The sequence below is a fragment of the Elgaria multicarinata genome, chromosome 1 (assembly GCF_023053635.1).
Source record: "Elgaria multicarinata webbii isolate HBS135686 ecotype San Diego chromosome 1, rElgMul1.1.pri, whole genome shotgun sequence".
NCBI classification, from domain to species: domain Eukaryota; kingdom Metazoa; phylum Chordata; class Lepidosauria; order Squamata; family Anguidae; genus Elgaria; species Elgaria multicarinata.
This window is the reverse complement of record NC_086171.1, coordinates 23,863,473-23,886,694: the sequence shown is the minus strand read 5'-3', so window position 1 is coordinate 23,886,694 and position 23,222 is coordinate 23,863,473. Positions and strand designations below refer to the sequence as shown.

At 39.5% G+C, this 23,222-nt stretch overlaps 1 protein-coding gene across 1 annotated transcript in view; it reads right to left on the bottom strand.

Moving 5' to 3' along the window:
• Positions 1–23,222, bottom strand: part of GADL1 (glutamate decarboxylase like 1) — a 120,699-nt gene that overhangs the window by 80,056 nt on the left and 17,421 nt on the right. Inside the window, exons 2-8 of the mRNA XM_063125015.1 lie at positions 11,041–11,216; positions 10,323–10,449; positions 6,096–6,186; positions 4,852–4,958; positions 4,080–4,195; positions 419–498; positions 253–307 (exon numbers count right to left, since the gene is read on the bottom strand). Coding sequence (XP_062981085.1) covers positions 253–307; positions 419–498; positions 4,080–4,195; positions 4,852–4,958; positions 6,096–6,186; positions 10,323–10,449; positions 11,041–11,216 — 752 coding nt within the window. The remainder of the gene's footprint in view (positions 1–252; positions 308–418; positions 499–4,079; positions 4,196–4,851; positions 4,959–6,095; positions 6,187–10,322; positions 10,450–11,040; positions 11,217–23,222) is intronic.

The window sequence follows — 23,222 nt, the reverse complement described above, 5'->3', positions numbered from 1 at the left end:
ATACTTCGGGGTCACATTACCCATTTTCATTATGAACGATAACAAAAGGAAATTTTAGAAATCTAATCGCCTAGATTTCTGAGCAATTTGTAGCAGACTATGCCTAGCAAAACATTTGTAATATATGAACTGCCCTGCTTTAACTCTCATTCACCATTTTGCCATTCACTTTCACACACAAATGCACAAAGGTACACCTTTCACAGGACACGCATACACTCTCTTGCTCTCTCACTCTCTCTCCCCTCTCACCTCTTTCCTGGCCCGCTGGACTTGTTTCTCCAGTTCCTCAGGTATCATCTTACCTCTATGGGACACAGATTTAAAACTTTTCAGTTATGTTCAAATATGTTACTCACTTACAGCACTACTGCATTTTAAAAGGATCAAACCATGACCTTGATTTGGGTTCCCTTACCTTTCATCACTTTTGATGAAGTAAACATTTTGTGTCCCAATTCCCAAAAAAGATGCTGCCTTCTTCACGGAGTAATGACACTAAGTAAATGCAAGAAATGTGAAAGAGTAAATTAAACAAATAATTGACATTGGGCATATCATTAAAGAGTTTTGTTAAGGAAAGCAAGTTGCAAATTCTAGGCACAAATGAAAGTTCACAAGCCCAACTACAGGCAGAAAATACCAAAACAGGTGAACATTAACCTCCCGTCTCAAAACAGCAGGAGGAAGTATTGACCTTTTGAACATTAAATCTAGTTAGCGTCTTAATGTGCATCCTTGGTTTCAAGGCTCTAAGTTGTTGCCAAAAGGAGAGATCAAATTAAAGACAGAAAATGAAACATGGAGAAGTTAAAGCAAGAATACTCCTTTGATTTTAGTAATGGTGGCTTCTACATTTGACATTTGTTCTTCTATTGCCCTTCAACAACTCTTATTATTATTCTAAACTTATATTCTAAAATTTATATTCTAATCACTAATTTTTCATAGGGGTCTAAATTAAAAACATGAAATAAGTAATATCAGATTTGCCGTAGGGGAACAGGTGGTAAAACAGCCCATGATTGGCTTTATTAATTCACCCATCGACTACAAATGTTGGGTAACAGCTACTAGCAGTGACAGCTATATAAAATCTCCATTGTCTGTTCACTGAATCACTGTTCAGTGATTAACTGACTTCCTAAAAATGTCACCTCCAAGTGGAAATGTTACATTGAGATGGATTAAGACTTAGTCATATTTCGAGTAGACCTATTGAAATCAATGGGACTTAAGTTATATTTATTTACGCATTTTTACCCCAGTCCTGCCAGTGACATTTGGTTTCAAAACAAGAGCTGGGATTGTAACATCAAAAATGCCCCACATAGTATTCTTATCCATAAGCTTGCATGCCCATAAAAGCATAAATTGTGAATGTATAATGCACTTAGGGCTCATCTACACCAAACAGGATATTGCAGTATGAAAGCAGTATATAAAAGGCAGGAGCCACACTATGACTTTATAGCGGTATTGAAGTGCACTGACAACGGCTGGGGCCCATTGACACATACCATGTACCACTTTCATACCACTTTCATAGTGTTATATCCTGGTTGGTGTAGATGGGTTTGACATTTGTCAGTGGGCCCCAACAGTTGTCAGTGCACTTCAGTACCACTATAAAGCAGTAGTGTGGCTCCTGCCTTTTATATACCACTTTCATCCTGCTTTCATAGTGGAATATCCTGCTTGGTGTAGATGAGCCCTTAGATTGCCAAGCAACATAAGACCAATCTCTAGATTGGCCCTGGAATTCACATGCTGGTAGGGGGAAAACCATAGGCATACATACATTACATTTCCATAGACAGACAAAATGGGACACTTTCAGGAGTGATCCTGTGATTGGAAGAATATAACATCTTCTGAATTGGCCCTGGTGGTTGTATCTTAATATGAATATTGTAGTGTGAGAAATCACCCAATGATTTTACGTATTCTGATTCATTTATATATTTCATCTCCGACTTTGCAGTGAATCCTGAAAGGCTCTGCATGATTTAGTAGAGCTCTTGCATATTCAGCATGTGGCAAGAAAAGTGTATGAGGATTTACTTATTATTTTAGCAGAATAATAAATATTCTTCTTCTTCATAGGGAAAGAACAGGAAACGAGAGAAAATTATTTATGTCTTTAAGGGTTAAATTAATGTATTTGCCAACAACCATGAAAAAAGCCTTAAATTGTTCCTTTGCATACAGCAGGTGAAACCAGGTGGTTAATTAATTCAGTTTTCTTCCAGAGAGTTCACACAAATGCCGTTACAGAGGAACATAATTATGAAAAATCTACAGCACTTTAATGTGTGGGCCTGAATATATTAAGGGTATTCAAGCCTGTCACACATTTTTAATGGATCACCTCAAAAGGGTGCTCCCCCTTTCTGACAAGGAAGTCTTCTTTCCCAAATTTTTAACTAAGTGCACAGAATACACTATCATCAACCAATCTTTTCTAACATGACACATTCATAAAGCCTTTAGAATCCATTCACTCAGACTGTTGTGTGAATAATAACTTACATAGGTAGATAATTAATCTTCTGTTACATTGAATTACATCAATAATGAAATACGTGTGCAGAGCTGCAACGTTCCATTCACTAGAGATTTGGACCCTGGCAGCAGAGTTTCATTTGAATTGCAAGTGATTCTTACAAAATAGCTCCTTATTAGCACACTAACAGTCACCTATTAAACTCAATTGAAAAGAGTGTGACATTGAATTACTGGGAAAATGTCAAACCTCTCTGGGCTGGGAAAATAATAGATCAGCAAAAACGACAAAGTGGCAAACAAAGGCAAGCCACTGAATCATTGCTCTTGCTGTGAGCCGTATATATGTAGAAGAAGGTACAACTAAAGTTTCAAAACTATGGCATGATCCACCTTTAGTTTAACCAACCACAGTTTAGACATCATGATGAACTGTGGTTAGTGCAAAACTGAAAGTGGAAGCTTTCCTCAGGCTCCCCTGTGCTGGTGCCCTCCAGATGTTTCGTACTTTAACTTGATCAGACCCAGCCACCAAGGCCAATGGACAGGAATCCTGGGAGGTGTAGTCAAAAAGATCTGGAGAGCAATGGGTTGAGGAAGGCTGTCTCACATACATGAAGGAGGGGAGGAGGCATGCGCAACCCATGGATTGTGCAGGCACATCCTTTTAACAACAAACCCTGGTTCATTATTACATCTGAACCTGGCCAAGGTCACCCAAATTTACTGACTATAAAGAAGAAAAGGGTCACTCCCATTGTTCACTAGGGATGTTGAAGTAGACAGTAAAAATGCCATGAAAAATGCCATGATGATTGTTTTTAAAAGTTCCATTTAAATACAATTATCAAAGTGCAGAACACTCCATTTAAGTCATATGAGACCACAAATCCTAAACAAAGTATTTCAATTTGTTTCTGGATTGGGTTGTTCCCTCTTGACAAATGTTTAAAAACAGGTCGTCTTGTTTTTAGGATTTTCATTATTCATTCAGTAACAACTAACAATTGAGAAAAGAAAACTTCTTCAAATACAAAACTAGTAATTTTTATTCTGTCATTGCCGTTATTTTTTCAACTGCACGAGTGTGTGCTATTTCTCCTTTCATTTAGAACAGCATATCTCTATTCCATAGGGAAGCTACTGCCAGCAAGAGGAATGTGTCAAGGAAGAGAGAGACTGGTGGCAGAAAAAAAGAAGCGTCTTCTCAAAGTTGCCCAGAGTTGTAACTAACCAATATGAGAATGGAGCAAGAAGGGTGCTGTTGAAGAGCCCAGATACAGTAAGTGTATTGGATGCTCCATCTGTTTGGAACAGTAGAGTAAAGGAACAACTGGTGGAAAGACATCCAACAGGACTCTGTATACTTAAAAAAAAACCTTGCAAATTGAAGTTAGCCCTGGCTCACAGTCTCAGGAACAGACACAGCCAGTCAGACCCTGGGATGCAGTTGGGGTCCCAGCTTTGATTTTCTATATTACCAACATGTCTTTTAATGCTTTAACAATTTTGCTGGGCTCTTCCCTCTTGTAAAACACATTGTTCGAATAATTACAAAGGAGAAGGTTCATTACCTCTTCTGATGTAAACAGAACCAGACGTGGCATCCCAGAAAGCCCCCTTTCCTTTATGTCAGGGAAGTACTTGTATCTCGCCAAGTTCATCGCATACATATTAGAAACAGAGCCACCTTTTTTAAAAAAAGAGCAACACACGTAGTAATTAATATTTTACATTTCCAAATTGTACGCGTAAAGGCACCCAATTTGTTTGTGGTAGACATTTGTCCTATGAAACAGTGTCACAACATTAGGAAAGGTTCACCTAGAAAAACCATCCATTTCGAGCTACTACTTCCTCAACACATGTCTTTTTCAGAAGGTAGTAAAAAAAGAGAAAAAACTTTCCACAATGGGTAAAAAGAAGAAGAAGGAATGAACATATTGAAATTGAATAAGCTTTTGGTTAGCTTGAAGTTCCAATGGATATGGATGCTTATTTGGAGAATCCTGGGCATCCAAGCAGTAAATATGAACTTCAAGAGTGCACAGAAACCAGATAGATCAGGCTTTACACTCCCCCACTCTCAACACAGTTGAACGAACCGGCATAAACTATGTAATATAAGTATCTTTCATCCCACTATTAGCACCCGTAGAGTGGGAGAAGTACCTTCCTAAAGAATGGCAATGTCTGTGTAGACATTAAGGACCACTACTGATCCAATGAAGTATTAACTCCAATACATTATACTAGATTGAGTAGTATAACACAACCTTAATTTAGAATGAATGTAAGGGGGGAGGGAAACCCCACCCACAAAAAAAAAAAAAACACCCTCCTTACCTGGGTTAAATATACCATCACCTTCTTCCCATCCAATAAATTCAATCATTTTTTTTAGAACTGCTTCTTCCACCAACAAAAACACTGGAGACACTTCGTAGGTATACCTGAATAAATAGCAATGTGACATCAAAGGCAACCATCTAAGCCACACTTTGATCAAACGTATTGAAGAAAACTGAACGAAAAAGGGAGTGGGGTAGACATAGCACGAATATGAGCACAGTGCAGTAGCTGTAGGATGGATCCGTTCGCTGACTGTAGCCAGCATCTTAGACATATCCTGGCCAATTGCAGTCAAGCCCACCTGAGATCTTATAATGAACTACAAAAGACACAGGTCACTCTGGGAGTGGCATGAAAAGGTGAAATGGGACCTGGGACATGAAATTCTCTGGTCTCTGCAGCCTTTGTAAGCATTAAATCCCACAACTTCATTTCTAGGGTTCCTAAAAGCCAAACCCCCGGGCAGGGAGGATTAACAAAAGAAAAAAAGTATTGATTGGGGTCAATGGTGGCTTCCCCCCCTTTTATTACCCCACCCCCATGGAGGGAGGGGGAGAGGGAATTTCAGAAAGCAAACAATGAAGGGAGAGGTTTAATCCCCTACCAGTGCATGGTGGTCCCAATCCAAATCCCATTTACACTGGAATAAAGAAAATACAAAACCTCAGCTACTGTAAAACAACAGTATTTGAACCTCTTTCAGCCCACAGGTCAAATCTAATTTCAGAGAGGCTGTTGGGAACCAAATTCTAGTGGTGAGCAGGGCTGAGGCAGAAGGGATCAGGACCAAAATACCAAAAACACCAGCACAGTTTAGCTTAAAGCATTTACTAACAGCCTCGGGAGAAGCGTTTTAACCTTTTAAATGGGAAAAAATGTGCAAAATTCAAGAAACTACCGAAGTGGGGGGTGGTCATCTGTAGAACCCCAGAGGACCAGATTGTGGCCCCAAGCAGGCTGGATTTGGCCCACAGGCCTGAGATTCAACACCCCTGATATAAAGGCAGGACATAAATGAGGCTAAAAGGAATAGAATAGAATGCCCCTGTCTAATCAGATTTAAGATAAGACAGTTCCATCTGCATCTTTGCTTTAGTGTCTATATGGCGTTTACAATAGGGGAAGGCAAGCGTAATTCATCCAACGTCTGAAAATACACCCCATCAGTGTTATTAATGTACATGAAAACATAAAGGAAAGAGAACTCAACAAACTGATTTTTAAAAAAATACACTTACACACTCGGGTTTAATGCTTCTGTGATAAAACGCGCTGCTAAAGAATAATAATCAATACCAGCATACAATTGATTAAAAAACCTTGGATGATCTGTAAATAACAATAACAAAAAAAAGAGGCAAATCAAGTTAGTGTAAGTGGTGCATGAAAAGCAATGCACAACTGCTCCTCCCAATGTTATCTAGAGAAGTAGCTTGTCCCTTCCTCATCATTACTGCCAAAAGGAAGTGACATGTTCAAGGGTTCATATCAACCACTCAAAAACCTACAGGAGGGCTCATAAAGCTAGGGATGTGCAAATCAGCAAACCTCGAGTTCTCCAAATTCTATCTCGTAGCTTATTCAGACTTGAGTCCATATCAGATTGCAAATTTTGTTTTTCGTTTTCTTCTTACATGAAAACCCATGCATATTGTCATGTGTATTTTTCCAAATGTTTGCATCAATTGTGCACATCCTTCTCCCATTAATTAAAGTGCATGTGTGTGCATTTTTCAAAAATAAGCATCTTTTTCATGCACTTTTTTCAAATGTATGCATCTGTTGAACACTTTTTGAGGGTCCACAAACCACACTGCAAGCTCAGAAATGTGTGGACTTCGACTGCAAATTGCCTCTGAATCCATGTTCAGTCTGGAAGATGCGAACGGGGTAAGTCCTGTTCAAAACTGAACTGGATTTCTCCTACATTACTAATAATTGCCAGCAGGGAAAGACACTGAATGTCACTTAAAGCATCGCCTATTTAGGCAGGAGCCTTTTACTGCCTACTACTCCTTCTCTTTGATATGGCTTTTTTATTGGAGAAAGAAGAGAGGGGCTCTTAGGGATAGAGGGAGGGAGATGGTGTGTGGGCCCAATATGAGCCCCAACATGAGCCCCAATTCAAGACAGGTCTGCTCAAGGCACACCTCCACAAAGGTACCCCATTGCCCAACTCAAATTAACATACTCTTTTTAGTACCCCCACAAATAATCACTGAGGGCATGTCTAGACCTGCCAATATCCCGGGGATCGCCCCGGGATCATCCCTGTGCATCCACAGGACGCACATGGGATCTTGGGAGCAAGGAGGGATGATCCATCCCTTTCCCCGGCATATTGGCATTCCCTTTAATTGGCATACCCTTTAATCGACTTTTCCCGCAGTCTCGGGCTTGTCCCGAAATCGTGGGACGTGTGGCTGGGCGTCCCTTTTTCATCCCGGCTCCTCGTAAGTAACTGTGAGGAGCTGGGAACTGGGTATGGGGCATGGGGTGGGAGCGGGGAGCGGGTTCTCTCTTTTTAATTAAAAAACTCACCATTTTCGTAGGAGTGCTCCTGCGCTCATTTCCGATAAAAAAAAAAAGGCGGACACAACGTCCTCTTCCTCCTGGGACGACGCACACCGCGTGTAGACTGAGGAGGAGGATCTCGCGATCATTATATCGCGAGATCATTCCCCACCCACCCCGGTCTAGCCATGCCCTGAATCTCTAGTTCTATCTTCAGAAGATATATGTACAAATTGAAAACGGCATCACAGGAAAAATATAGTGGGTTGGATTCCGATTAAGTTATACTTAGAGCAGATTCATTAAAAAATTAATCAGACAATCATGACAAACTTAATCCAACTGATTACAATAGATCTACTCTAATTATGACTAAACCTGGGTCTTACAAAAATGGCAGATTTCAAACATCTATTTTTTGTATGATTTGCACTCACTTTCTATATACAATAGGGATGTATTTACTGAATAGGATAGTGGATATGCACCACGCAAGTTATTAACATCTGCATATATTTTCCCCTCAAAAATATGAGCTACACTTTCAGTTTAATAAACAGCTATTCACTCCCTTAGTTATTAGTTTCCAAAGCTTAATTGTGCCCAAGTTTAGCTCTGTTCCAGAAATGACAAAATTACATCAGATATTACCATCCCCTGATCATCTTACATTATGAGAGTACATGGGGAAACTAGAACTGTAATATATAGCCAGACACATGTGGCTCAGGGAGAACAATATTCAATAATTGACTTCAAAATATTTTGCTTTCTTCTTTCATTACTCCCCTATCAAATATACATAATAGTTTTTTAAGTTCTCCATTATTTTAAGAGAGCCAGCATCTCTGGAGATTTATTTGGGAGATTTACATACTGCCTTTCTTTTTTTAAAAAAAATAATAATCCCAGAAAGAGATCTGAAAATGTATTTCCTACATTTTCTACCTTTCTATGCGCCCCGTTAGAGACACAAAAGAAACTCAGAGAAATGAAGAATAATTAAAAATATATCAGAGTCTGTTATCTTACAAGGGGATAGCTTAAGGTGCTTACACAACAGATAAGACAGCATCAATAATGAAGGACAGAGTATTAAATCAATCTAGCCATTCTACTATAAAAAATAGTTTGAATCAAATCCAAAACCTACCACCTTGATGTGTTTTAAGACATTGATTTGCTGGGATGTTAAAAACAGCACTATAAACTTGGGAGTTTTACCTCTGAAGATTTGCAAGTATGGATTGGAATCATTAGATGAGCATTAGCTGTGTGCTCTGCCTGTGTACTCTGCCTTTGGTTTTTTTTCCAGTAATAAAACTTTTAAAAGACTGCATAAAGACCGCTTTCTTCATAAAAATATGTTTATACAATGATTTAAATTTCCCTTTTACAGGAATATAGCCCAATAAATTATTTGCCAATATGTCTTAATATCTTGCAAAGAAATGGAATACATAGCATGCAGCAGGGGACGGAAATTCGGTGGTGGACAAAAATGTTGGTGTCCCCCTTCTTGTGAACACGCATGATCTCTCTTTTCTCCCTCCCCACCCCCCCACCCCCGCCCACATACCATGCAAGTAAATGGAAGGATTTCTCCATTCTTTCGCAGCACAGAGGCAATTTGCTGAAAAACGACTGGAGGAGGAATAAACCCACCCTTATTATGGGGTGTTTTACGCCAAAGGCTCTAGCCATCTTTCAGCAGGACAGGCCTTTTCCGCTTTCCGCACTATTCAAGAGAATGGAGAAATCACTCCATTCTCTTGGAGGAGGGGAAAGCCCACACCCCTTCCAGCCATATTTCAGAAGGACAGTCTCTCCCCCAACTCCATTCAAGTAAATGGAGAAATTGTTCCATTCACTTTAATTCAGTATGGGGACCTGCCCTAATGAAAATGGGCGGAGGGGAGAAATGCCACCCTTTATTGTGCCAAAGGTCCTTGGCAGGGGGTGAGATTCATCTCCCTTCTTCTCTCTACCTGCTTTTCAGTAGGGCAACTTTTTCCCCTATTCAAGTGAATTGACAAATCACTCCATTCACTTGCATAGGATGGAAAATAGCCTGATGTGTGCGGCACTATGTCCTAACAGGCCACCACTGACCTTCAATGGAATGTGCAGGGAAACTCACTATACAACGGCCCAGTTAATGTAATGAGTGCTCCTTCACATTACAGCTGGAGAATAGAAACCTCACTACAGGTATGTAGAGTTTCATAAGAACATGAGAAAACCCGCACTGGATTAGGCCAAAGGCCTAAGAAGCCCAGCATTCTGTTAGTCCAGTGGCCAACAAATGCCTATAGGAAGCCTTCAACAAGATATGAATCCATTAGCACCCTCCCACTTATGTTTCCCAACAACTAGCATGTAAAGGTATATTGACTGATATTGGAGGTAATTAATATGCAGACAGCATGACTAATAACCACTGGTAGCTTTATCCTCCATGGGAATTACAAAGATGACAGTAACAAGTCACCCAGGGATAAAAGTAATGCATAGACCAACTTTCTGGCCTGTTTCAGATATACATTCCCAGCTTCATAATAATGGTTTATAAAGCCGGGACTCCATGCTACCCCTCCATGCTGGCTTAAGCATGGGGTTCCTGTTTTGTTTTAAACAGTTCCCTTTTACATCCGAAACTGTGGTTTAATGGTGGCTAATTAACCAGGATGTTAAGCCAGAGGGAAGTTAAACCAAAGGGGCAAGGGAAGACAGTGTGTTCTTGAAGCCCATAATTTATGAAGTGATGAATGTCTGGATCTTTATCTACATAGACCTTTCTGCTTAGACATAGTAAAACATGTAATGTCTCCTAAATTGCCAGGTTGTTCATCAAAGAATAAAGCAAGGACAGTCCCACACCACAAAAACCTCCTTGGAGAAACAGCACAATAACTACAAAAATCAAATCAAATAAAGAATATGATTCATACTGGTTTTGACGCTGAATTGTATAACATCCTGGCAAAACTGCAGGAGTTTCTGATGGGTCTCTCCGGTGTCTTTCAATTCCAAGTCAAGTAGTGTTTTCAGCTTTTCCGGAGGATGCCATTCACACACCTAATTATGAAGGGGGAAACTGAAATTTCACCAGGACATTTTCTAAAGCATTTGCATTTTATATATATATAAAAATGATTTCAATAAAAATAGTGCCAGTTGTTTTACTGTTCCAGAATTTTTACTTCAAGTTTAATTTTGTTTCTTTGCTCAAATAAGTTGCTTTAAAAATTATCATCTAAATGAAAACTGAAGCAGACTTGAAATACAACATTCCAAATTGAAGATTCTGAACTACATTATTTGAATTTCATATTTCCCTATTGCTAAGGCCAAGAAGTTCATAGATACGGAAACACCAGAAGACACGCAAGCAACATTTCTTATTGCAAATTCAACATATTTTAACTATTAGTAACCTGTAAAACTAGCTTTGCCCTACACCACCCAGCACCAACTTTCTCAGTCACATACACAAAGCGTAAATTACTGAACAGTTGTTGTTGTTTTAAACTGTTCAACGTTATCTTTGAAGCAGACCACATAGAAACAAACCGGCTTCCAGTTCAGTGCAATAAAATTCAAGTGACAAGAAAAGCTAAGGTTTACTGCTAATTATGTATAGAAAAGTATTGCATGTGAGATTTCTACCTTTTCTGTTACATCAGCAGCTTTCTTTATCACCTCTTCCATTATGATCTTACTGGCCTCTTCCACAAATTTCTCTCCTGCTTTTGAATCTGCTACCGGGCCATTTAAAATTACTCCATCCACTAAGATCACATTCTTTTTTCTTTGCAACATTTCCTGCTGGTTATTCATTTCAGCTGTAAATGATGAAGACAAAATGAAGGTAAGCACAATGGTAACATGCATGGAATTTTAAAAAGTAAAAATGTCACTATTAGGTACATATAGAGAAAGAGGCTGAGTTGCAAAATGGCAGCAAAGCTGAGTGGGGAAAAGAATTGCTTTATAAATATTCACTGAGGGTTCTTTTTTAAGACATGAGAATGAATTACTTTTTAAAAGGGTAGAGCAGGGGTGGACAACTTATGACCTCCTAGATGTTGTTGGACTGTGACAGCCATCGTACCGTATCATTGGCTATGCTGGCTAGGTCTGATGGGAGTTGCAATCCAACCACTTCTAGAGGGCCACAAGTTGCCCAAGTCTGAGCTAGAAAAATCTCCCCGTGGGAGTAGTGCCGTCAGAGGAACTTAGCCTTTAACAAGTCACACCCACACAGTATGGGGGATATATACAGCTAGTCAGCAATGATGCCAGAAACAACCAATGCCCATGACTCTCTTGCAACCACATTACACAGCTGCTGGAAGAACAACAGAAGTGGATGAATATTTTTTTACAAGGAACTAAACTTCTACTTCTACTGTTACTTTCTACTGTTACTTTCTACTGTTAGTTTTTCCCTACCCTGTGCCTGCTTACCCTACCCTGTACCTGTTTGCATTCTCTTCCCCTCCTTATTGTTTTACTATGATTTTATTAGATTGTAAGCCTATGCGGCAGAGTCTTGCTATTTACTGTTTTACTCTGTACAGCACCATGTACATTGATGGTGCTATATAAATAATAATAATAATAATAATAATAATAATAATAATAATAATAATAATAATAATAATAAACCACAACAATAGTTTTGAGTGTTGGAAGAATAAGATTTGCCCATAACAGAATTGTTACCCAAGAGAAATACGTTTGAGTCATTTCCTCCTTCATTACCTCCATCTGAACAACTGTCTTCCTGGAAGAGTGGGAACTCCCCAAAGCCACATGAGGACTGCATTCCTCCTTCTGCCAAAGAACCACCTTCAGCATATCCGATACGTCAGTTGTTTCATAGCTTCAGATTTCTCCCCATAATACACAAAAAGCAGGATGATGGTGGTGGTGGGGTGTGTGTGTGTGTGTGTGTGTGTGTGTGTGTGTGTAAAGGGTGGGTGGGAAGCTTGACGAAGCACAGACAGCTATTGAATGCTGTGACAAATTCACAAATGGAATGCCAGTGGGCGCTTTCCTAAGGAAGCCTGGATTTTATCTTTAGTAATTACTAAGGCGAAAAAAATCTTCTACGTTGCTCGTCCAAAAAGCTACATGTCAAATTAATTTCACTGAGCAACTACATGTAATCTAGTTTAATTTGTACAGGTGCCTGAGCTGGGCCTGCACAGGGGCCTATGCTATGTACATGTACCCCAATGCTCTATATGTTCTATCCTCTATTTTTACATAGTACATAAGAACATAAGAACTGCCATGCTGGATCAGACCAAGGGTCCATCTAGTCCAGCACTCTGTTCATACAGTGGCCAAGCGGCCAGGGACCAACAAAGCAGGACATGGTGCAACAGCACTCTCCCACCCACGTTCCCCAGCAACAGTACAGACCGCACAGTTGGCGTTTATGCATATTGTAGTTCATGGACAGGACCTTGAACACACAGAAGTCGGGAGCAGGCCAATAGGAATTAATCGAATTCCTTTTCCACACATACACCTAAACACACTTTAACTATTTGCACAGGGCTCTGGAAATTAGGGATGTACAAATCTGTCAATTTTGGTTTCTCTCAATTTCTCATTATTCCAATCTTATATTCAGTTCAAGCTTGAGAATTTTTCCAATTTTAAGTTCAGTCTGTCTTGAACTTTGAGAAATTTAAAAGTTTGCATGAATTCTTCTAAGTATCCATGAGAATTCATAGGCATTTTGTGCACATTTCTCTGAATGCATGCATGATTGTATGTAATTGTGCCTAATGTTATTTTGCAAATAAATTTTCTATATAATGCATTTTGAATATTATTTTAACTAATATATTATTCTTTGACTGGAGAACTTCATTGCAAAAATTGAAGAAGTGCACATAATTTTAAAAGGATAACTGAGTATAGGAATTGGTTCAAAAGTGTGAAATTGGGTAAATTCACATTAAAATGCAAATTGAACTAATTTCTCCCCCATTCCATTGGAAATAAGTAATTCATGCACTGATAACCTTAAAGTGAACCACTGAAATGAGATTAATATGTAATGGCTGTTGACTGATTGTTGGAGTGTTTCAGCCAGCTTGTGTACAATAATACCATCAGTCCAAGTATTATAGGGAACATTTTGCAAGTGACATATTACTCAAGTGCACCATTCTTTGGCTATTAAACCCAAGAGGGGTTATTTTTTACCTATAAAATCCTAAACAGTTTTGAGTGTACACATCCTAAAGATTAATTTCTGCCAATACTGTTCCATCATGATCCTAAAGGTCAACAAAGAAACCCTCTCAGGTATACTATCTCTGCACCAGTTTCATATACAGTAGTGTGAAAAAGAAAGTACACCCTCTTGGAATTGTATGATTTTACACATCAGGACATAATCATCTGCTCCTTAGCAGGTCTAAAAATTAGGTAAATACAACCTCAGATGAACAACAACACATGACATATTACACTGTGTCATGATTTATTTAACAGAAATAAAGCCAAAATGGAGAAGCCATGTGTGAAAAAGTAAGTACACCCTTACTGCTTCCATAGGAATTAAGATGCTAAGCAGCAGACAGGTGCTGCTAATCAAATGCCCGTGATGAATTGATCATCAGCAAGTATGACCACCTCTATAAAAGTCGAAGTTTTTTTCAGTTTGCTGGTCTGGAGCATTCAGGTGTGTGTTAACACAATGCCAAGGAGGAAAGACATCAGCAATGATCTTTGAGAAGCAATTGCTGCTGCCCATCAATCTAGGAAGGGTTATAAGGCCATTTCCAAACAATTTAAAGTCCATCATTCTACAGTGAGAAAGATGATTCAAAAGTGGAAAACATTCAAGACAGTTGCCAATCTTCCCAGGAGAGGACGTCCCAGCAAAATCACCCCAAGGTCAGACCGTGCAATGCTCAGAGAAATTGCAAAAAAACCAAGAGCTATATCTCAGACTCTACAGGCCTCAGTGAGCATGTTAAATGTTAAAGTTCATGACAGTACAATTAGAAAAAGACTGAACAAGTATGGTTTGTTTGGAAGGGTTGCCAGGAGAAAGCCTCTTCTCTCTAAAAAGAATGTGGCAACATGGCTTAGGTTTGCAAAGTTGCATCTGAACAAACCACAAGACTTCTGGAACGATGTCCTTTGGACAGACGAGACCAAAGTGGAGAAGTTTGGCCATAATGCACAGCGCCACGTTTGGTGAAAACCAAACACAGCATATCAACACAAACACCTCATACCAACTGTCAAGCACGGTGGTGGAGGGATGATGATTTGGGCTTGTTTTGCAGCCACAGGACCTGGGAACCTTGCAGTCATTGAGTCGACCATGAACTCCTCTATATACCAAAGTATTCTAGAGTCAAATGTGAGGCCATCTGTCCAACAGCTAAAGCTTGGCCGAAATTGGGCCATGCAACAGGACAATGATCCCAAGCACACCAGCAAATCTACAACAGAATAGCTGAAAAAGAAAAGAATCAAGGTGTTGCAGTGGCCCAGTCAAAGTCCAGACCTCAACCCGATTGAAATGCTGTGGCAGAACCTTAAGAGAGCTGTACATAAACAAATGCCCTCAAACCTCAATGAACTGAAGCAAAGAAGAGTGGGCCAAAATTCCTCCACAATGATGTGAGAGACTGATAAAGTCATACAGAAAACGATTACTTCAAGTTATTATGTCCTGATATGTAAAATCATACAATTCCAAGAGGGTGTACTTTCTTTTTCACACGACTGTAGTAGGAGTATACAAGAAGCAATCTTAGGTTTCTCTTTTTCAAAAGATTCCCCAAATCTCATTTATAATTTATTTTGGCGGAGTCTGCCTTTTATAGGATAGGTAAACTTGAAAAGGGTACACAGTTAGTAAAAGTAGAATGATCAAATACAAGAGGACAAGGGCTCCTAGATTTTGAGATTTGTGTAGATTTTTGGCACATTCCACTTGCCATCCAATGACAGCATCTACTCACTTTAATCAATTAAGTGTTTTGATCTTTTGGTTGTGTTTCCTCTGACAAAACAAACTGAACCCAACAACAAACCATGTGTTAAGACTGAGGCTTCTTGAGGGAGAAACAAGAAGTTTAACTGCCTTTAGCGGGTGTGATTGGGCAGTGTACAACAGCATGCTGCTTCATTCTTTATAAACTGGAATTCTTTAAAATCCCATTTCACTGCTACATCTGAACTAGGCCAGTATATGTCAGCTGTATGAACTGGTTGAGATCAATACAAGCTAATTTTGGACTACAAGGATGTAAAGCTCTGAAATAGCCTTTTCAATTGCTGTATCAAAGCATCTTAACATGAAGGTTAATGAAGCCTGCATCCTGTGGACAGTAATGTCTAATGACAGCTTTAAACTTGCATGTTGTGATGTAGTCATGTGAAGGCTTCAATATATCAATATGTGCTGCTTGCAATGCCAGAGAATATATGGCTTGATTTTTAAAAAAACTGGCCTTGTCCTGAAATAATCACATAGTTGTTGGACCACTTATCTATGTACCAGTCTAGTTGTGTGACCTTGTCATCACAAGCCACACACACAAAGTACATCTTGAAGCAAGCACAAATTTTTGGTACAGGCCTCTAAGCTTGCAGCATCAATTAATACCACCTACTGTGAATGCTCTAAATCTGAGTTTGTGGATTACTGGCTGTAAAAAAAAAAAAACCAGCTTTAAAAAAGCCAGGATCCATGACACTGGCATCTTATTTTGAAGTCAATGCATTTTCTTTCAAAAGTTTCAATTGCTTAAAACTAGTATTGGGGAAGGAGAGCAGGGCAGAGATTAATACCCTTTTCTCAACAAAATATCTTCATTACTCATGTGTTTAATGTGAGCATCCAACCATGCAAAACATCTGAATGTTTCCCACCCATTCTCCTTAGGCAAGGAGTGGGAAACACTACATTATAAGGGGCACGACAAGCCAAGAACTTCATTTTGGACAACATACTAAACAACAAATCATTTGTGGTTTGTTTAGCTGCTTGCTAGAGATGTAAAATTTCCAGAAAATGTGAAGCCATGGGGCTTTTCACCCTTTTTTCGGGTGTGTGTGTGGACATTTTCAGAAAAATTGAAAAAATATTAGCACTTTTCCCAGTGTATTCAAACAATTATTACAAATTGAATTTACTTTTTTAAATATTCACCTTTTTTTGTAACAAATGGAGCTATAAGCTCCTGAACTGTAAGGAACACCTGAACTGTAAGGAACCTCTTTGGTATTGCCAGTTTATGAGGGCCCAGCAAAAAACAATTTAAAAAACCAAAAGAAACCATCAACATTAGCAACAAAGAAAGTTATTTATGTCTCTGCTAGTCCTCCACAGTGTCAAGCCCATATAAAGCACTCATTCCCCAAAAAAAAAAGAAAATGTGAAAAAGGCAAGGACCAAGATTCAATGAATATGAGTGAAATTTAATAAGACTCATTTTCTGAGCTATAGCTATTACTATCAGTGTCAGTCTCTGTTTCAATGGCAGTGCCCCCTAGAAGCAGAAATGTATCTTGCTCTTGCATTTCAGAGTTGTAGTCTCAATTTGCAACCTAGGACTTGCTTGTCCTCGGTGCACAGAAATTGTAATAACGAATCTTTATTGCTTGTTAGCCAACTAGGCCATTCGCAAACAAATAAAATAGTGGCAAAATAACATATTAACATAATAACATAATAGCATATCCATACTCCATCACACCACAATCAGAAGAATAATACAAGCTAATAATATAAAACTGATAGTAGGCTCAATTGCAGTACCAGTACTGGCCCGCAAGTAATCTCAGATTAGTAAAATTTAATCCTATATGGCAAACAGAAGCTTCCGTACCTCCAGCGCCCGCTGTACAAATTTTGCAGTCCTGAACTATATATAATGATCAGAGCCTAACAATAATATCTGAGTTACATTTTTAGGTGACATGTGGTTGAACCCGGGAATCAGGGGCACAAGGTATTGCTTCCTCAGCTCGACATACACTGGACACTCAACTAGAAAGTGTGTCATGTCCTCAGTTTTGGGGCAGCCGGCTGGGCAGTCAGCTTTAGCGCGTGGATGGGTCCTGTAACGAGCTTTCACCTCCATTATCTGGAGTGAATTTAACCTGCACCGGGTAAATAACCATCTCAACTCATGTGAGGTAACAGAAGTTGAGTATAAAGGGGCTTTTCCCGGGGAAGTAATTATACTTTTGTATATCGTATTTGAATGGCTCGCTTTGATGACAGCCAATGATGATTGTATTTCACAATCATACAGTCTTCTTGAGATCTCCTCTTTAGCCCCATCAAACCCTCTTGTAAGGAGATAAACTTGTGAGCAGCCCAATTTGGCTACAGAATGGCTCATCTTTTCTGCCCATGAATCTTTCCCCATATCCTCATGTGTGGCCATAACCAGTGGAGAAACCAACTGGAACAGTATCTTTAGCCAGAAGGAGATTGCTGCTTTTAGAGCTAACGTTTGAATTGAGTGACACGCTGTTTCCAGCCAGACAATATCTTTGGATATTGATCTGGGGACCCCAAGCGCTCTGGTTAAAAATTTATGTTGCTCAATCGCTAATGGTGTAATATCTGCATGGGCCCATACAGGCGCCCCATACAGGATCTGTGGGAGTAATTTAGCTTTAAACAGTTCTATTAGGGGAGCTGTCATCTTCCCCCAGGCCCAGCTGCAAAACGGAAGATAGCATTTGCAGTTACACTGGCTGATAAAGCTGTTACTTTTAAGTGCTCAGACCAAGATCCCGAACTCTGGACTGTTATTCCTAAGTATTTCTATTTATTCACCTGGTCGAGCCAGCGGTTGTCAATCTGCCAACGGTATATCTTCCTTTTTTCCCTAAAAACTAAGATTTTGGTTTTATCATAATTAATCTGGAGAGCTTCACTCGTACAGTATGCGCTTAGAGCTCTTAGCATCCTTCGCATCCCCACTTGAGTGTATGAAAGGAGGACAGCATCATCTGCGTACAACAACACAGAGATGTTCCTATCCTTCAGGTGGGGTGGGTTGAAATCAGGGCTGGACAAGGAGGAAACAATATCATTTACATATAAATTAAATAGCAGATGGGCTCTGATAAATCACCATCTATGGAGGTTCTCACACATAGGCTAGAGTTATAGTACAGCCCCAGTATTCTTCTAAGTAACCTCCGGTCTATATTTAGTAGTGTTAACTTCTGCCACAGGCGAGGTCGGGGTATGGAGTCAAAGGGCGCTCTAAAATCTACAAATGCGGCAAAAAGAGAGTGGTAAGGGGGGGATGTATACTTCCCTGCTAGATGTTTTAATAAAAAGCAATGATCTATTGTAGATCTGCCGCATTGAAAGCCTGCTTGTTCTTCAGCCAAAAGATTTTCTCCAGTCACCCATAATTCCAACTTGTCTAAAAGGCGCCTTGCATATAGTTTGCTAGAAATATCGAGAAGGGTTATAGGGCGATAGTTTTTGGGGTCAGCCTGACTCCCTTTTTTAAAAATAGGCACCACAATTGCCATCGCCCAGTCTTTAGGGAATTTCCCAGAACTATCAATAGTTGTAAATAAGGCTGCAAGCATGGGGATCCACCAGTGGGGCTAGTCAATAAAAAGGTCTGGTGGCATACCGTTCCTGCCTGGGGCCTTTCCCCTCTTCAACTTATTTATCAAGGAGCCTACTATCTAGTACTGTACATAGTTTTTAGAAATCATTTGGAGAAGTAAATATCTGAACACCTTGTCTTAAGCATTTTAATCATCATGCTAAAATAAAACATTTTCTATTTTTCTTCATTTTTTCTATTATTATTATTATTATTATTATTATTATTATTATTATTATTTATATAGCACCATCAGTGTATATGGTGCTGTACAGAGTAAAACAATAAAATAGCAAAACCCTGCCGCATAGGCTTATATTCTTATAAAATCATAATAAAACAATAAGAAGGGGAAGAGAATGCACCAAACAGGCATAGGGTAGAGTAAAACTAACAGTATAAAAGTCAGATTTTTCCAATTTTTCTGAAGAAAAACAAAAAAGACTTCAGAAAAAAATGGGGGCGGGGACGAGGGGGGGGGGGACATTTTTCCAGTTTTTTTCCAGGCCTTCATATCTCTACTGCTTGCACAACTGGGAGGAGTCAAGCCTACTTGTCTGTGTGAATACAACCTTTGAATGAAAATAAAGTACCTGTCTCAATTTGTTTAAAACAAAAAGGTGGGGGTTTTTTGTTTTTGTTTTGCTGTATATGGATAGATAGAAAAGGGGCAGGGAGAGATAGAAAGATGAGTGCTTTACACACACACACGCACACACACAAAATAACAGTCCGGTGTTTCTCACTGAAAAAAAAGCAAGAGAAGATGGAGGTGGGGGAATGTAAACTAGCTACAGGACAAAGTGCCTCTCAGGACCAAACCTAACCAATTTAGTCAAATGGGTATATAAACTACAATCTTATGCAGGAATAAATTAATAAATTGGTAGCAGATCAGTAACTGCAATGGCATTAGAATTGTGCATATTTAGAGCATCAACATCTCTTAATACATATCTATCCTTCATTTCTTATTCTAAGAGCCAACAGAAACAGACAGTGCTTCAGAACAGAACTCCTCTTGTACCAATTAAATTTTGAAGATGAGCCACAAGGATTTTAAGCTGAACGCTGTACAAGGAATATTGGTTTGTTGCCATCATACTGTGCATTGTGTTAAAAAATAAACCATGCTGCATTATATCATTATTTATGAATGACAAGGAATTCACTTCTCATGCTGATTTAATGGAATCATCACTCTGAGAAAGCAAACATTAAAATAATGGTCAGCCTGAAAATGAAACAAAATACATTTCTCTGGAATAAATCCATTTGCTGTACTTGCCAAAGCACAAAGGGAACGTTTTGTAGATTACAGCGTGACTTCAATAGTACACAGCTTCATGTTGTCTTATGTGGTCAGATAGTTGTCCCTGTTCAGAAGACACCTTAAACTATGGCTTTAACCATGGTGAATAAGGCTTTATTCACCATGGTTAAAGCCGTGGTTTAAGGTGTTTTCTGAACAGGGCCAGTTGTGATGCAAAGCTCAGTTTGATACACAGAAACAGCATATGGAATAGTTTTTTACCCCAGATTCGTACTACTTCAAATTCCTGGTGAGGAATTGCATGTTTAAATGCTCTGCTATGTTTTAAAAGCTCCCTACCCATTGTAAATTAGCATGTCATGGAGAATTTCAACCTAACCTTTGCCTTTATGTGTTTTTACCATGGGTAGAGTGGGAGGGAGGGTCTTTTAACATTGTGGACCTTTTAAATGCAACAGTCTAAAAAATTATAAGCCAAAAAGGGCGGTATGATATGCTATTTCTGCATATTTCAATTAGACTAAATTTTTAATTGCTGTAGAAGAGCCAGTAAATGAAAGATGTTATAAAGCACTTAACAAGCATGTTTCCTACACCTCAGTCCTAAATTAATTTACTTGGACATAAAGCCCATTAAAATCAGTGGAACTTTCTTCCAAGTAAATATTGATTAACACAACTATCATGTTTATGGTAGCTACGTCTGACAAGCGGTTCATCTAAATTTGAGTACCATGAGTAAAAGTATTCAGCTTTGCACACTTGTGTAGTGGGTTGCAAATTAGCAGCATCTGCTCATGAAAAACAAATTGGATGTGCATGCATCATAGGGGTTGGCCTACAGTATTCCCATGATGCCACTGAAATCTATATGTCATCAGCCGGTGGCAAACGGATACAAGACCCAACCACCATTTGAGATTTATGAATTTCTGTACTAGATTACATTCTTTTCTTTCCAACAGCATATGGGATCCAAGCCAAACAAAGGAAAGATTGGTGTGGCTGTGATGTAATGCTTCACCAAGTGGTTGTCAATTTTCTACAAACAGCCCTGGGCTCAAGATCAGTACGTAAACCTTGCCAACCTCCTGTAGCCTAATAATTTACTTTATTTAAAAAGTATGGCCAGTATCCAAAGTGGCTCAAACTACTTATTCATGCACCGGGGGATGGGTGGATTTGCTGCTTTCCCCTAAACTATAGCAGCCTCTTCACATGCTTTGGAATGTGGCTCCAAAGGGGCAGTCTCTCCCACCACCAGAGATTACATTATAATGTGGTTTGAAAAGCCCTTGCATTCTCTAAATCCTCTCCCCCTTCTCCTCTGCTGCAACCACGAAAAAATCATAAGCATCTACTTCCTGTTTATTAAGAATTTGTCCTGAAATGCAGGGGATAGGAGGAATTCTGGCTATTTCAAAACTGTGTGTGTTGAAACAAACCATGGTTTATGATTCTGTTAACAAATCATAGGCCTAATCTACACCAAGCAGGAGATTGCACTATGAAAGCAGTATGAAAGCAGTATATAAAAGGCAGGAGCCACACTACTGCTTTATAGCGCTATTGAACTGCATTGACAACTGCTGGGGCCCATGACACATACCATATACTGCTTTCATAGTGCTATATCCTGCTTGGTGTAGATTAGGCCATAGTTTTAAACTCCAATTCAGATATAACAACTTCAGTTAGTTTAAAACAGGAAGTGAATGCTTCTAATCTGCTCCTTAAGGCCACACTGGAGGGAAAAGGCCAACACATGAGCCCAATGCTCAAGCACGTAACACCAAACTATGGTTTAGCATTACATTAAAACTGGGCCAATGTCTTGTGTTGTGTTTGTTTTACAACTTCTGAGGCCTTTGCTAGTCCAGGGGTTATCCTGGGCTGATACCTGGGATCGCCCCTGTGCGACCAGGTGACGCACAGGGGATCTCGGGCTCAGGCAGGGATCAACCCTCTTTGGCCCCGGAATAAAGCCTACCCCTTTGGGCCTGCTTTTTCTCACAGTTTCAGGAGACGCGAGCGTGTGCCCTGTTTTCGCAGCTTTTCCTGGCTCTGCACAATTACTCACAAGGAGCCACGCACAGGGTGCAGCGCTCCCCAGGAGCACTGCGCCCATTGGGGGCAGGGTGGGGAAAGCGGGGAAAGCCATTTAAAAAAAACAAAAAACAAAAACCTTACCTTGGCGCACGAGTGTTCCTGCGCTTTATTCCTTTAAAAAAAATGGCAGACTTGTTGGCTCTCTACTTGAGTCACCTCACGTTACATGTAGACGAGGGCAGGATCTCGTGTTATTGACAACACGAGATCACCCCTCCTCCATCCTGGGATATCCGGTAGGTCTAGCAAAGGCCTACATCAGTTTTTTACAAACTGATAGCTAGAGAAAGACACAGTAATCAGGCACTCAATGTCCCAATCTTTTTATTATTATTTTATGGTGAGGTTTATGGAGTAGAACAGAAAATGGGAAACAGAAGGAATGGTTTTATTCTGATGTACAGCAATAGAAGCTAGAAGAGCAGCTCTCTATTGGTGTTCCCAAAAACCTCATTTGAGAACACAAAACTGAAAAAGCTGCAATATGATACAAATGACATTGTGTTAGGGGTGGTTGATATGTGATGTGGAGTGGATGCATGAAGGATATGCATCCAAGAGAAATAAAAATTGGGAGATGTGTGTTCAACAGAATGGCCTGGTTCAGACAACACGCTAAACCATGCTGCTTAACCACAAAATGGTTAAGGGAATGCAGCATTAAGGTTAATTCATTCCCTTAACCATTTTGTGGTTAAGCAGCATGGTTTATCGTGTTGTCTGAACCAGGCCGTTGTGTCCAATGGTAACTTTTCCTTAGCAGAAAGAGGTTCCACAGCTCATTATTATAAATCATGACATCCAATTTTTGCCAGTTTTGCCTACCCACATGA